The 16816-nt window shown below is 39.0% G+C and overlaps 1 protein-coding gene across 1 annotated transcript; it reads right to left on the minus strand.

Annotated features, from left to right (window-relative positions):
- Positions 1-43: 43 nt before the first annotated feature.
- Positions 44-5065, minus strand: LOC127987127 (uncharacterized). The gene is made up of 5 exons (XM_052589426.1): positions 4886-5065; positions 2016-2423; positions 1329-1439; positions 1189-1235; positions 44-1009 (listed from the first exon to the last, which is right to left on the minus strand). Exons 1-5 carry the CDS (start codon positions 4929-4931, stop codon positions 980-982), a joined length of 642 nt encoding a protein of 213 aa, XP_052445386.1. The 5' UTR covers positions 4932-5065; the 3' UTR covers positions 44-979.
- Positions 5066-16816: the final 11751 nt, after the last annotated feature.

Consider the following 16816-nt stretch of genomic DNA (forward strand, 5'->3'; position numbering starts at 1 on the left):
AATAGAAACATTTGCAGCAGAAAACAGTTTATTTAAAACCCAGTGTAAAATGTATTATGAGACAATATAAGTGCAATAGCAACAGTTTCAGTAGCCTTAGTTCTCGAAGTATTTTTCCTATTTATTTTTTTCTATAAGGATTTTACTTAAATAGCAATATCTCAGATATGAATCACAACACAATTTTAAGCTGAAGAGGAAAAATCAAATAAACTTAACTTCACATGTACAAGTTTACATACAGAATCAAAAGTCCTTTTTACTTATCTAGAAAATAAAGATTCAACAGAATCCACAACAGCAGCTGCTTTCAAAGTTATTACAGCTCTTTTCTTTGTCAACTTCTGTCAAAGTAAAAGCTATGAACGGTGACTTTTTGTCCTTGTTTTGGTGCTGCAAACATTCATTCATCTTCATCAGCGAGCTCAACTGATTCTTTGTTTCTGATAAATGGGCTTTTTAGCTATTTTCATCTTTTTAATAATCACAAAGCATCTGTTGTATACATTTAGACAATACATTTATTTGTGATTTAAATACAAACCACTTAGAAAGAAAAAAATTATTCATGAAGCACATAAGGTACAAAGATATTTTACACAACTTTCACTTACTGTTTAAAAATAATACACAACCATGAACTAAAAAGTACTTATTACATGAACTATAACAAACTGCAGATGTTCTTTTGTTGTTTTGGATAAAAGATTACATAAACTTGCAGGGACTTTCCTTTGACAAATAATTACATGAAAATGAAATTGGTTGAAATGAACAATAAGAAAGACAATATGACTGAGCATCACACAGTTAATATTAGCTATGTTTCCAGTAACAGCCATTTCAATATTTCAATAACAGATATCACTGAGCGCTTAAACATTAATGAGAGACCTGCAAAGCATTTCAATGTTTCAGCTCAAAACTATTGCTTATTTTTAGAGACGCTTTTTTTTTTGCCCAAGATGTTGCAGTCCTCTCAGATTATTAGACCTTTTTCATTCGGTGTCTGTAAGAAAATAAAGATTGACATGAAGCAAAGAGAGAGAAATGAAGAATGCCATTTACAGAACATCTGTCATCAGTCAGAGAAATGGTTTAAATGTGTTTCTTCTGGAGATGATTTCGTCAGTGCAGGTGAAATCAAACACAGATCTAAAGACACACTACAGGAGTGCAGTATCTTACCTTATCCTTAGACATTTTTTCTAGAAAGTGTTTGATTTTCTTCATGTCTGTTTGAGAAAAATCATTACACACAATTAAACACTAATTTTGCAAAATGAAAAGGTTTTCCTCTCACTATAGTATCTGTAGCTGATACTTACCATCGCTGGAGCTCCTGCGGCGAAAGATCATCACACCACCAACAACTGCAGCCAGAAGCAGCAGAACACCAACAACAATTCCTGCTACGCCACCTGGAGACAGACCTGAACCTGGAACAGATATCATCATTAGTGTAAGAGTGAAAAAATATATTATATATGAAATATATTGCTGACACTCCTGCATGTAACTGACAGAAATATGAGGAAAATGCTCCCATCAGAACAATTTACTTTTATAATTACACTGTAATAGGTTTTGTGCGATTTGTTATAATTTTACAAAAAAATTTAATAAATAAATAAATAAATAAATAAAACCGAGTGGATGACACGTTCTTGTGTCAGTATTTTTGGCCCTGTGATATATTTTTGGGTTCTTCCTAGTTTTTCTCAGCTTTTGAGGCTGGAAATCATAAGAGAATAAAAATGAAATACAACATAACACAAATTGATATTGAAGGAATAAGTTATTATAACAGTTTTGTTCATTTACAGTTTCACACTAATAATATCAGCTGTTCAACCAGTCAGAGCGATCATTTAGATTTAAGACTGTTAAGGATTCAGAAAAAGAGTCTTAAATGACCAAACTGTAACTTCTCATTAACATACAGGAAAAGACAATAAACAGGTCTGGAGATCACGGTTCAATTATTACAGAGAAAATTACATTAAATAACTCACCATTGACAGTCAGATTGATTAATTTTAAGATTTCACCACCATGGTTGCTGCTTTTTTTGATGATTTTTGTGCTGTCACACTTTCTGCTTTTCTTTTCAGTCAAGCTTTCACTTTTTCCTGGATGGCTTATTCTGATGATGTCTGCTTCATAACGTCCAGTGTGTTCAGTTGTGGTGTTTGTGATGATCAGAGATCCAGACTCATAGTCCACCTTCAGTCGGTCTCTGAATCTCCCGTCAGGACCATCATATAAACAGCTCGTATCGCGATGTCCATTGATCAGAGCGATGAGAGTGTCATTAAAGTACCACCGCACAATGTCATGTTGTTGTTTGATAACACCAGTGTTTAGAGCAACAAGATTTCCCTCCTTCACTGACTTCACTTCAGCTTCATCATCAAACACACCTGCAGACACAAACGAACAGTTACAAGTGTGTGTGTGTGTGTGTGTTAATCTGTTCATTGCACACATATTGTGGGGACCAAATGTATAAAAATCTATTATATTGCAGGGTAGAGTTGTGCCGATAGATGATAGTATTGTGTATCAGTGATAGTCAGAGATATCAGCTGTGACTGATGCCTTTGACGATATCAAGACGATTATTATTATTATTATTATTATCAGGCTAGTATTATTATCGAATAATATTAGGGCTTTTTGGTTCAATCATACGTCTTTTTACGTGTTTTACAGTGTTGCACATTATAAACAATCAAACACATGATTCCGTGGAGTTTGTGAATGCAGTGCCAATCAGAGGCATTCAGATTGAAGTCGATGTTCTTTGATAATGTTTTTTTGCTCGTTTTCTGAAGTTGCTTTTTGAATAACTTAATAAATGTGAGCATTATAATTAGTAACTTGTCATACAGTGATCAGCCTGGGCTGCTTCAAGTTGAACACCGCTAACGTGTACATGTATATGCATCGCTCTGATCAAACAGCAAAACAAAGCCAAAACCTGGATATTTTAGGGCGATATACTGTAGAAATCCTGGTCAGAATGTTTCCCTGAAAAATGGTACATAAGGTCACCCTCATTTAGATGCATTTACACAGACTGTAAGGTAGGACATGAATGCATTTTCCCTCAAGCTACAAATGCATAAATGTTTTGAGGAATTAAAAACGAAAATGTTAAAAACTTATTTTAAATGATTTTAAAGGTCCCATGGCATGTAAATTTCAAATCACTTCACAACTCCATTTTCCAAAAGATGGGCAAAATTTTGTTTTATTTGGGGATTCCAGCTGTTCTGTTGAATAGTCTTCAAGTATTACGAAAAGCAGCAACTAGACTGCTGACTGAGCCCCAGAAACAGGTCAGTGTTTCCTCAGAGCTAGCTTCGTTGCATTGGCTGCTGATTAATTTTAGAATTAAATTCAAGGTTTTACTGTATGTTTTTAAAGCCTTGCATAGCACCTGAATACATATCGGACATGATCCAGTTTTATTCTACAACACGCTAATTGAGGTAATCTCAATTTTTTTATTAAAGGTCCTTAACTCCTGCTTAAAGTCCAAAGGAGACCATGCCTTTTTGATTGCGGCACCTCACCTCTGGAATGACCTGCCACTGGAAATTAGATGTTGTACCTCACTAGGTCATTTTAAAACACTCTTAAGAGGGCACTTACTTGCCCGGGCATTCGGTGAGAGATATTTGTGTATATATAAGATGGTCTGGTGTTTGTTTAGGTCATGTTGTTTTTTGATTATTTTGTTTTATATGTTGTTTTATTGGAAAGCACTTTGGTCAACTGGAGTTACTTTTAAATGTGCTATAAAAATAATAAACAAACAAACAAACAAACAATATTTTCCTAAATTTGTGCACATGTAACTTAAGAAGTATTGATGATATCTCAATATGATTTTCGATTCTGGTTCCTAAAAAAAAAAAAACTTTATTTTTTTAAGATCTAAGTCCAAATGTAGTATCCTACCCAATTCAGGGTAAGATACTACAATTGTCTACAATTACTACAATTTTCAATTGTCAAAAACCAAATGTGGTTTTCTTGTAATCGCTGTTGACAATGCAAATAATAGCAGTAACCAAGAATGAATAATTTAAGAATGAACTGTGTGACACATCAGACTTGAGTGCCCATGATTTTTAACACTAGGTATAAACAGTGTAAAATGCAAACTAAGATTACTCAGGATCCCATTGACTTAGGGTTTAGAATGGATAAGTGTTCATTATTTCAAGTGTAAGAGCCCGTCAGTGTTTAAGGTACTATCTGTGATTCTATTAAATATGTATATAGCCATATACTACTTTAATCTATAACTATATGATTCACATTTAATAACAAAAAAGAAAAATAAATTCGAATAAATTAATCCAGCTGAGGTAAATCTTGGTTTATTGATCTGAATTCAATGTGTGGCGAAAGCAACCACACTTCCCTATGAGGTGTGGGATTTGTTTAAAAGGTTAAACACTTTGGTCAACTTCGTTGTTTTATTAGGTGCTTTGTAAATAAAGTTGGATTTGATCGGCAAATGACATTTACATTCATTTACACACGTTTCATTTTAAACAACGATCATTACGAAATTACAGATACATATAACGTTAGCTTGAATTAGAAATAAGTGATGACGAGCTTGAAACTGCGTTAAATCGGATTCCGGAACAGGAAGAACTAAAGAAACTAAGCAATGCACTTCCATAAAGTTGATTCATACGAACAAAATCACTGTATTTATGTTTTATACTAATGCCTTAAACAGCGCTAAATAAAAGGCAAAATTTTAAGTGAAATGCTGATGGGCATAGTCGAAAATGAAGAACTTTTCATCATGGAAAACAAAGTGTAAAAAATAGCCTATATAATCAAATAGATGTCTTACCCTCAACGAAAAAGGCAAATAAAATGATCACAACGTAGCATCCCATTATTTTCACTGCGGTACCTCAAATAAACGAGATATGTTGGAAATTCGAAGTAAAATTAAGTCCTACGCGGAAGCCAGGAGAGCACCCACACCGGCCGGCATCATCCCAACAAGGAAGTAGTGATGTGTAGTTTTTTAAAGATTTGAATCTTTAATTTGACTCGGGAATAACGAGTCATCTCGGGGAAGTGATTCGTTCAGTCGCGCATGCGCAATAGCTATTATATAGGTTATGTTCTGCTAGTAGTTCACCTGTGTCTGGTTTGAAAACAAATATAGCAGTTAGCCAGCTCCCAAACAATGATGGAGTTTTATTAACATATAAATAGTTTTTGAATAAATTCAAAATACCAGTTAAACCTAAGGAATTTGCAGTTGTAATGGATGCAATCCCTCAATAAGTTTTGTTTCTTGTTAGAAATGCATGACATGAGAAAGATTTGAATTTTGAAGAGATCAAGAGTAAAATATTTATTGCTAATACAAATATTATACAAAATAGAGTCTCAAATAATTATATTAGGAATATACTTAATAACATTGTTTATCCTCCAGCTCGCTTTTTCTGGTCTTGGAGATGGGAATTGGCGTAAAGCTTGGAGAACAGTAGACAAATTTTATATTAATAAAGTAAAAGAGTTTTCTTTTAAAATAATGCATAGAATAGATCCAGTTAAACATGTGCTGGAATGCTTTAAATCAGAAATTGATTACTCTTGTGATGTCTGTAAAGGTGAAAAGGAAATTATTTTTCATTTATTTTTTTCATTGTATACATACAAAAATATGGACTGATGTGGAGTTTTTTATTAAGAAAATATTGGACATTTATTTGCAGTTGAGTGGATTTGATGTAATAATATACTTCAGTGATCATGGAGTTGACAAAGATGAAGCATATTTCATACAATTGTTAATTGTAATGGGGAAGTTTTATATTCATAAAATGAAGTGGTCAGGCTCCAAACCAAACTTTTCTCATTTTCTAAATGATTCCAAGCTGAATTGTAAGATTCTATGAAATTGCACAAGTAAAAAACCTATTCGAGCTTATAGTAAACAGGTATAAAGTGACACCCCCAAAATATTTATCTATTTATTTTTATGTTGTTATTGTCCTCTGGCATGGTTTTCATATTAATGTTGTTCATATTTTTTTCCTTCTCATTTTAATGTTTCTCGTTGCATTGTTTTGATATATGGTATAATAAAATTAAAATAAAACAAAGTTCACCTGTGTCAGTCAATGCAGTATTGAGCCAGAAAGAGAACTGATCAGTTCATCTTTCAGGTCTTCGGGTTGTTTGTTCTTTTGTCCCGTGATGTGACAACATTAGCATCTTTTCAAATATAGGCTAATTCATAAAGGTTTATCAGTTTCATACGTAACATTCAGTTTTCAGTTTAATTCTACAGTGATTTATCTACGTGATATGTATTTCTATTTGTGTATTTGTGGAGTTGTTTCCTGCACATAATTATAAAACAAAATGAAAACAGCATACTGACAAAAAAAAGGAGTAAATAAATAATAAAATGAAATATGAATTTATATTCAGTGTTTTGACCACCAGATAACCTTTTATAACATTAGATTAGAAGCCAGAACAGAGTGCTAGATGACTTTTCTTTTCTTTTCTTTTCTAATTTTAATAAAGTGTCTGTGGTGGTGGCTCAATATATGTTTTTCTTTAGTATGACCTCTAGACAGTTATTTAGTTAATATATATATATATATATATATATATATATATATATATATATATATATATATATATATATATATATACACAGTACAGACCAAAAGTTTGGACACACCTTCTCATTCAAAGAGTTTTCTTTATTTTCATGACTATGTAAATAGTAGAGTCACACTGAAGGCATCGAGGGCTATTTGACCAAGAAGGAGAGTGATGGGGTGCTGCGCCAGATGACCTGGCCTCCACAGTCACCGGACCTGAACCCAATCCAGATGGTTTAGGGGTGAGCTGGACCGCAGACAGAAGGCAAAAGGGCCAACAAGTGCTAAGCATCTCTCGGGGAACTCCTTCAAGACTGTTGGAAGACCATTTCAGGTGACTACCTCTTGAAGCTCATCAAGAGAAAGCCAAGAGTGTGCAAAGCAGTAATCAAAGCAGAAGGTGGCTACTTTGAAGAACCTAGACATATTTTCAGTTGTTTCACACTTTTTTGTTATGTATATAATTCCATATATAATTCCACATCTGTTAATTCATAGTTTTGATTCCTTCAGTGTGACTCTACAATTTTCATAGTCATGAAAATAAAGAAAACTCTTTGAATGAGAAGGTTTCTCCAAACTTTTGGTCTGTACTGTAAATACATTATATATATGCTTTAATTGGGAAAATAACACTGAGGCCTTCTGTAACTCTCTAGTGCATTTAGCTATTATTATGTGTTTGCAGGCATTAAACCACTGTACATGCTTGGAAACATTTTGCTTTTAACTTTCCACCCTTATGAAGAGCTGATATTTATCAGGTCTGTGAAGGTGTATTCTGTAAACATTACTTCTTTGTAAATGAATATACAAATATATATGACATATTCACTGAAATACATGCAACAGAACATCCATGAGACACATGTTAGTGGTTGAGCTCACGGTGCTGATGTTGTTTAGCTGCTGTTCTTTAACAATCCTCCAGATGGCGTCATTAATCAGTTCAAACAAAAACAAACCACTGATGATCGATCAGTACACTCTTATCGTCAGCTCGTCTCTGGTATTAATTCCACGTTAGTATTATTTTGTGTATGTGGTTCATCAGTCCTGCTTATTTCTTTACCATCTGTGAATCTTTGTTGTCTTCCAAGAGAATGATGTAGTGATAACTCATAACCCAAATGACATTAGCTTGATGGAGACTGTGACTGATTGGGACATTAATGAAGTGTAGTGTAAAAAGGCAAGCTGTCTATGAATGTAATGATCAGGTAAATGTTCCCCAGTAGACTTTACTGTGACTTTTTACTGTGACTGACTTTAACTGCTTTTGTCTTGTTTCTCTTTTCTTCAGTGATTCTACTCGTTAACAGCAGCTGTTAATCAGTGTCTGAATTCACTCATTAGTGTTCATTCTCTCTGTCAGGTGGACTATATTAGTAAACTCATGTAGGGAATAGTGAATGAGGGTGTAGGGTGTGATTTGAAACACAGCCGCTGAGTGTCGACTTTGAACGTTGTTAATTTACGATATATAACAGCAGGCTACCTTCTCGAAAATGATGAATATTACCCAGAATGCACTGTTTTATTGAAAAACAGTATAGACCAACGCTACTTTTGCGTCATCGAACGGTAACGCCCCTCTTTGGGGGAAAACAAACGGATTCCCCTGATACAGAACTCGCTCTAATTTCTTTATAGCAAAAATGGCACAAACATACACACTCTCTTTGCCGGCCGAGGACCGTGTGAGATATTCAAAGAAGCTACTGGATACGGTGTTTACAGAGGTGTCCCTTTGAAATGGTGGAAAACTGGATTAATAACCCCACGCAGTGGCCAAATATGGACATATAACGTTACCATTATCTCGTGGAATCACCAAGTAGCCTATTTTTTGTCATTAACACACTCACAGTATGATAAACTAGATGATGAGGCCATGTCAAGAGGAGTCAGTGGTTTACTTGGATCATATTTCACTTGATTTAAGCTATTGACAATTTTGTTGTAGTTAGAAATACGAAGCTGCTAGTAGCTACATGATTAACGTTAGCTCTCATTAGGCACGCTACCTTGGCTGTTAACTGATTTTACATTTGATATATTCGCAGGTTATGACTAAACAATATCTGTTTGAAATTGTCTCTGACTGGCCTGTACACATCAGAAACAATGAAAAACAAAAGGTCCCTGGAGCGAGTTCTGTATCAGGAATCTGTTTGTTTTCCCCCAAAAACGGGCGTTACCATTCGATGACGCAAAAGTAGCGTTGAAAAAAAGTGAAAGTGACATGACATTCAGCCAAGTATGGTGACCCATACTCAGAATCTGTGCTCTGCATTTAACCCATCCAAAGTGCACACACACACACTGTGAACACACACCCAGAGCAGTGGGCAGCCATTTATGCTGCGGCGCCCGGGGAGCAGTTGGGGGTTCGGTGTCTTGTTCAAGGGCACCTAAGTCGTGTTATTGCTGGCCTGGGATTTGAACCCACAACCCTAGGGTTAGGAGTCAAACTCTCTAACCACTAGGCCACGACTTCCCTTGGTCTATGTTACTGTCATGTAAATTTGGCCGTTTTTTTACAGCGATTTTTAACAGTGCTGAAGTTGGACCAATCAGATGTGAGAGAAGTGACACATGTCTTACACAAAGTCACTCCAGTTTATCTTGCTCCAAATTAAAGACTACTAATGCAAAAAAAAAAAAAAAAAGCCATTTTATGATTTATATAATTATTGGAATTCATATTATTATTATTATTATTATTTATCTTTCACACACAAGCAATTTTAGTTGTTATTATAAATTGTTTATTTGAAGTAAATCAAACTTGCTTTGTGTTGCAAGGCTTGTGATTGGCTGTTCACCAGTGATGTCACACATTCATGCGCATGCACTCCACAAACTCGGAATCTAAGCAGAGCCCGTCTATGGAGAGTAGGGGTGCTCCGATCACGATCGGCCGATCGTTATGCGCATCTCGTCAGTAAAGCCGGTTCTCTAATCAGCTGTTAATTCCATCAGGTGCGTGATTTCACTAGGGATTTCACTAGGGACCAAACGGTACCCGGGCTAATGAAATTTGGAAGTGATCATCCTTATCCCCTTGGAGCGGGGACTTTGGAGTGAGTAGGGCATGTGCGTGCCATTAAGTAGTCGTTAGGAATGAACTTTGCAAAAGGAGCGACATAATTTCCTCATTATCTTCAGCTGAGATGTTCCCGTGACAGCAGATTCACTGATGGACATCGACATAAAAACAATATACATTTAATGTTTTAAAAAGTTTTAAATATATTCGTTTTTATATATTATATACACTGTAAAACCCGACATATACCTTAACTCAAACCGTTTGAGTAAATAGATTGCCTTGATTTAAACCCTGTAAGTTTTAAAACTTTGCATTCAAGTAATTAAGTGATTAACTAAGTGCTGATTGAGAATTAGTGATGAACAGCTGCTGTTAACAAACAGAATCACTGAAGAAAAGAGAAACACAAGAACTACTACAACTGACTTCAGACACAGACTTAGATGAAATCAACTGAAATAAAATACATGAAATCTCTCAAGATCTGATTAAACAACCCCACAAACAGCATCAGCAGCTCCACTTATTAATAACCAGACTGACTTTATTTCTGTCAGACGTCTACAGAAGATCTTATTGAGAATGAACTAAGGTTTAGATGTTGATTTATTGTTTCATTTGAAGTAACCATGTTAGAGATCACTGTTTGCTTTAGTTGGGCTCTTGACCCTTGATTTCTGTCTTAGTCTTTTCTCTGGCTGTTATAACCGTGTGTTTCTAAAACACATTTGTTATAACTCAAAAGCCCTAAAGAAATATCATCAGGTGTTAACCTGTACCTAGGTGTAGGTTGTTTTACTTTATATTGGTGATGATAATCATCAATTATTGAACTGCTAGGAGTGTAATCTATGATGAAATAAGTGTTGTGTAATTTGATTTTTTTTATAGTAAACGTGATTCTAAGAGCCAGTGGTTCTGTGAAAATCAGTTAATACAAAGACTTCCCAAACAGTTTGGTCTTCTCTGGCGTCAGCTAGTCACACACAGACATCAATAATCAGAATATGAATCTCAACAATGGTGACCATAAAAAAAAAAATGCTGCAGAGCATGCTGGGCGCAATGGATGAGTTTTGTACTACAATAGTACCCAGCATGCATTGCAGCATATTTTTTGTCACCATTGTAGAGGTTCATATTCTGATTATTGATGTCTGTGTTTGACCAGTTACTGGCATAGAAGACAAATTTATGTGTACAAAATGTGTATGAAGTCAACTGATTATTACAGAATCACTGGCTATTGGTGTCATTTTTATTATGTCCACTTCCACTAATTACACATTTGTTTCATCAGAGATTAGACTCTGTACAGATCAATATTTGTGAATAATAATGAATAATTATCATCACCTATATAAAGTATAACACCCTACACCTAGGTACAGGTAAACACCTCATGGTATTTCTTCTGGGCTTTTGAGTTACAACAAATGTGTTTTAGAAACACACGGTTATAACAGCCAGAGAAAAGACTAAGACAGAAATCAAGGGTCAAGAGCCCATCTAAAGCAAACACTGATCTCTAACATGGTTACTTCAAATGAAACAATAAATCAACATCTAAACCTTAGTTCATTCTCAATAAGATCTTCTGTAGACGACTGACAGAAATAAAGTCAGTCTGGTTATTAATAAGTGGAGCTGGTGATGCTGTTTGTGGGGTTGTTTAATCAGATCTTGAGAGATTTCATGTATTTTATTTCAGTTGATTTCATCTAAGGCTGTGTCTGAAGTCAGTTGTAGTAGTTCTTGTGTTTCTCTTTTCTTCAGTGATTCTGTTTGTTAGCAGCAGCTGTTCATCACTAATTCTCAATCAGCACTTAGTTAATCACTTAATTACTTGAATGCAAAGTTTTAAAACTTACATGGTTTAAATCAAGGCAATCTGTTTACTCCAACGGTTTGAGTTAAGTTTACTGGTCGGGTTTTACAGTGTAGCATATTTTTAAAACGTATTTAAATATTAAATGTATGCTTATTTGCAACGGTTATGCTAACAACAATAAAAATAAAATAAAAAAATAAACATTTATAACAGTAAAACAGCGACATCTGCTGACGGTCACATGCTGCGCTGTCACAGGAACATCTCAGCTGAAGATAATGAGGACATTTTGTCGCTCCTTTAGCAAAGTGCTTTCCTAACGACTACTTAATGGCACGCACATGCCCCACTCACTCCAAAGTCCTCACTTCAAGGGGATAGGGATGATCACTTCCATTTGGAATTTGTCCAGACTAGTACCGGAACATCCCTAGATTTCACATAGAGCAGCTGTTACTACACAGAGCCGTTGTTAATAGAGAAGATGCGCAAATCCACTTCATTTTCAGGGTTTTTTGGCGCATCTTCTCTATTAACAACGGCTCTGTGTAGTAACAGCGGCTCTATGTGAAATCACGCACCTGATGGAATTAACAGCTGATTAGAGAACCGGCTTTACTGACGAGATGGGCATTAACGATCGGCCGATCGTGATCGGAGCACCCCTAATGGAGAGCCTTCCCACTCCCTATTAAGTCCTATTGTACCTAATTTTGGTTGCAGTTCCACCAGAGTTCCAAAAATGAGTGCAAAATGAATGGGAGTCTATGGGGCTAGATGGCTAAATTCAAGTGGGTTTAACTGCATACTAAAGATCTCCATAATGGGGCGTGAACTCCAAAATTGGGCAGAACCTCCAAAATGGGGCGGGGTCTCCTTTCGCAAAGACTTTCACCATTGGCTGTGGCTTCAGCCAATTGTTCCTGGCTTACATTTCAAAATAAAACCTTATAAATTCATTGTTTCTAGTTCATCTGAAAAAAAAAAAATGCTATATATAGATATTATTATTTGTGATGCTGGGTGTAACTAAAAAGGTGCCATTGTCCGGTGAGTCTCATATTGCATGATCTTATTAACTGTTTATGTCCTGAACTGAAACTTTCTTTACCACGCTATTCAGCGCTAATCCCGACATTCAGTCAATTTCACTGGTTAAGGTAAGGTGTGGGGTAGGTTTAGGGGTTAGCATTTTTGTTGCATAGTGTAGGAAACACTTTAACACAACCAATAAAAACTTCAGAATCAGCTGTGGGGCGGAGTTTGCCCTGAAGTGGATTGGCGGGAAAATTGTGCATGCGTGTCTGTCACAGGATGACAGACAGGGAGGAACTATTGTCCTGGGAAATGTTTCCGAGTGGGAGCAGTTTGACACCGTGACACCGGGCCGGTTCCGGGGTTTCCCCCATGTATTGTGTCCGGGGCGCAGCGATGTAATGAAGAGACGAGCTTCAGCTGTGTGATAGGAGGGAAGTCAATGGCGATCGGGACACAGACTGATTAGGTGGATTATAAAAGGGGCATTCTGACATGAAGAGGGGGAGAACAGAGTGGGAACAGGGATGGAAACGGAGCAGATGGATTAATGCCGCGGGGACAGAGCTGACGGATTAATACCGCGGGATGGTGGAGGACAGAGCGGGAAGGACTAACGCGGCGGGAAGGTGGAACTCTAGTCACAGCGTTTTGGGGAATTGGAGGAACAAATCTACAGAGTGAACTGGATGAGGATTGGAGAGCGGCTGAGCACCCCTATCATCTATGCAGCAGTGTTGGAGATTTAAGTTCTAGAATAGTAGAAGAGCTATATTCACTGTGTGTCTGCAGTGGACTGCAGTGCTTAGTGTGAAGTGAACACGGGTGGTTCTTTGAAGTAACCGATTGCATGCACAAGTGTGGGTGTATAATTTGACTGTCGGCTCCGAAGAGAAGCCGCTGTGTGAGGACCTCATACCATTGTCCGTCCCATTATCTGCTGTCATACTCGAAGCTGCTGTGTGAGTCTCTTACAACAGCTTGTTCTATTATCTGCTGCTGTCTGCTCTGAGGAAAGGCCACTGGGTGAAGCTGTCTTACCATTGTCTGTTCCACTATCTGCCATCCGTTCTGAAGGTCCGCTCTGAAGGTAATCTGCCATGTGAAAGTCTCTTACTACAGGTTGTTCTATTACCTGCCGTTGTCTGCCCCGAAGAGGAGCTATTAGGCGAAGATCCTTGTATCACTGTCTGTACGATCACCTGCTGTTCAAGGAGGAACTGTCGTGGGCTCGATCCTACTATTGCCTATAAAAGACCAAGATGGCGGCGCGAACACATCGTGAGGCTCAGCGTCTCTCCAGTTTTTGCAATTTTGCAGTTTTATTCCTGCTCATCTCGGGTCTGTTCGTACTGAACAGCTTTGCTTTAACATCATACACCCGACAGGAGCTTTTGGATATCGGTGAGGACTTTACCAGCAGTTTTATCACCAATCTTCGACTCATCCCTGAGATCGCTAGAACACCCGAAGCTTCGCACTCTACCCGGCCGGGCGGAAGTGCTCGCAGGCGGCGTCGAGATCGTAAACAAAGGCGGGGGAAGCGCGGAGGCCTAAGAGCTAAGCTAAAGCTAACACCGCTCCGGCTCTCTTTACCCAGCATTTTTCTCGCTAATGTGCGGTCACTGGTGAACAAAATGGATGAGTTACGACTCCGCATCACCCACAGTAAGAAACTTCTGGACTGCAATGTCATGGTTTTCACAGAAACATGGCTACACAGCGACGTACCCAACAATGCCATTGAGCTAGCAGGACGCTACACGCTCCGGGCAGATAGAACGGCAGATGACTCAGGCAAGACAAGAGGTGGTGGATTGTGCATTTATGTCAACAAAGCTTGGTGTACGAACACTGTCATTGTTGGGAGACACTGCTCAGCTAACCTAGAGTTTCTCATGGTTAAATGTAGACCTTTTTATCTGCCACGGGAGTTCACTTCCACCATAATAACCGCAGTCTATATTCCACCGGATGCTAATGCCAAGCTTGCTTTGAACGAACTTCATGCAGCCATTAGTAAACAACAGACTGCTCACCCGGAGGCTGCTTTTATTGTCGCGGGTGATTTTAATCACTGCAAATTAAAAACAGTACTCCCCAAATTTCACCAGCATGTTTCCTGCCACACCAGAGGAGACAAAACTTTGGATCATGTTTATACAAACATTAATGGAGCTTACATCGCGAGCCCCCTCCCCCACCTCGGACAGTCTGATCACCTTTCTTTGTTTCTCACCCCTAAGTATTCACCCCTCATCAACCGTGTGAAGCCATCAGTGAGGACCATCAAAGTGTGGCCAACTGGAGCTGACTCTTTACTTCAAGACAGGTTTCAACACACTGACTGGAGTATGTTTGCTTCACAGGCTGCCTGTGGCTCTCACACGGACATTGATATCTACACCTCCTCTGTACTGGATCACATCAACTCCACCATTGACAGTGTAACAACAGAAAAACAGATAACAACATACCCTAATCAGAAGCCATGGATGAACAAGGAGGTGCGACTTCTGCTGAAAGCCCGCAACACCGCTTTCAGGTCAGACGACGCTCAGGCCTACAGTAAATCCAGGGCTAACCTGAAAAGGGGCATCAAAAAGGCGAAGTACTGCTACAAGTTGAAGGTAGAGGAACACTTTTCCAACTCTGACCCCCGACGCATGTGGCAGGGCATCCAGATTATCAGTGACTACAAGTCAAGCAACTCCACACCAACAGTCACGGACGTATCCTTCCTTAACGAGCTAAATGACTTTTATGCTCGCTTCAACAGCGACAGCAAGGAGACGGCCACCAAAATCTCAGCCTCTTCAGACCACCAACCTCTCAAACTCACCTCCACAGATGTCCACACTGCACTGAGCCGGATCAACGCACGCAAGGCTGCTGGCCCGGATGGCATTCCTGGACGTGTGCTTAGGGCATGTGCAGAGCAGCTTGCAGGGGTCTTCACAGACATTTTCAACATGTCCCTCATCCAAGCAACTGTGCCTACATGTTTTAAGTCCACATCCATTGTGCCAGTACCAAAACACTCCTCCCCAACGTGCCTCAATGACTATCGCCCCGTAGCACTCACACCCATCATTATGAAGTGCTTCAAGCGACTGGTCCTAGCACATCTCAAAGACTGCCTCCCACCCACACTGGACCCACACCAATTTGCCTACCGCAGAAATAGGAGCACAGAGGATGCAGTATGCACAGTGCTGCACTCTGCACTCACACACCTGGACCATAACAACAGGTATGTTAGGATGTTGTTTGTTGACTTCAGTTCAGCATTTAACACCGTCATTCCTTCCAAGCTGACCACAAAACTTGGAGACCTGGACATTAACAGCTCCCTCTGCAACTGGATTATGGACTTTCTGACCAACAGGCCTCAGGATGTTCGGTCAGGCCACAACCACTCCACCACCATCACACTTAACACTGGCGTACCACAGGGCTGTGTGCTGAGCCCATTCCTCTACTCCCTTTACACCCACGACTGCAAGCCTGTGCATGGATCCAACTCCATCATTAAGTTTGCGGACGACACCACGGTGATTGGCCTCATCAGTGACAACGATGAGACTGCCTACAGGGAAGAGATACAGCACCTGGCCACATGGTGCGCTGACAATAACCTGCTCCTTAACACCAATAAGACCAAGGAGCTCATTGTGGACTTCAGGAAGAAGAAAGGAAGCACGCATGACCCCATCCACATTAACGGGATGGTTGTTGAACGTGTCTCCAGCTTCAAGTTCCTGGGAACCACCATCTCGGAGGACCTGTCCTGGGCCACAAACACCTCCAGCCTGGTCAAGAAGGCTCACCAGCGCCTTTTCTTCCTCAGGACACTGAAGAAGAACCAGCTGTCTTCAACCATCCTGGTGAACTTTTACCGGTGTGCGATAGAGAGCATCCTGACCAGTTGCATCACAGTCTGGTATGGGAACTGCTCAGTGGCTGACCGCAAGGCACTGCAGAGGGTGGTGAAAACTGCCCAGCGCATCACAGGGACACCACTTCCTGCTCTTGAGGACATCCAGAAGAAACGCTGTCTACGTCGAGCTTGCAGCATTCTCAAGGACTCCTCTCACCCTGACCACGAACTGTTTAACCTCCTCCCCTCCGGAAGGCGTTTCAGGAGCCTCCGGACAAGGACCACAAGATTCAGGAACAGCTTTTTCCCTAAAGCTGTCTCCTTGCTGAACTCTGCCCTCTGAC

Source organism: Carassius gibelio, chromosome B22, assembly GCF_023724105.1.
Source record: "Carassius gibelio isolate Cgi1373 ecotype wild population from Czech Republic chromosome B22, carGib1.2-hapl.c, whole genome shotgun sequence".
Lineage (NCBI taxonomy): Eukaryota > Metazoa > Chordata > Actinopteri > Cypriniformes > Cyprinidae > Carassius > Carassius gibelio.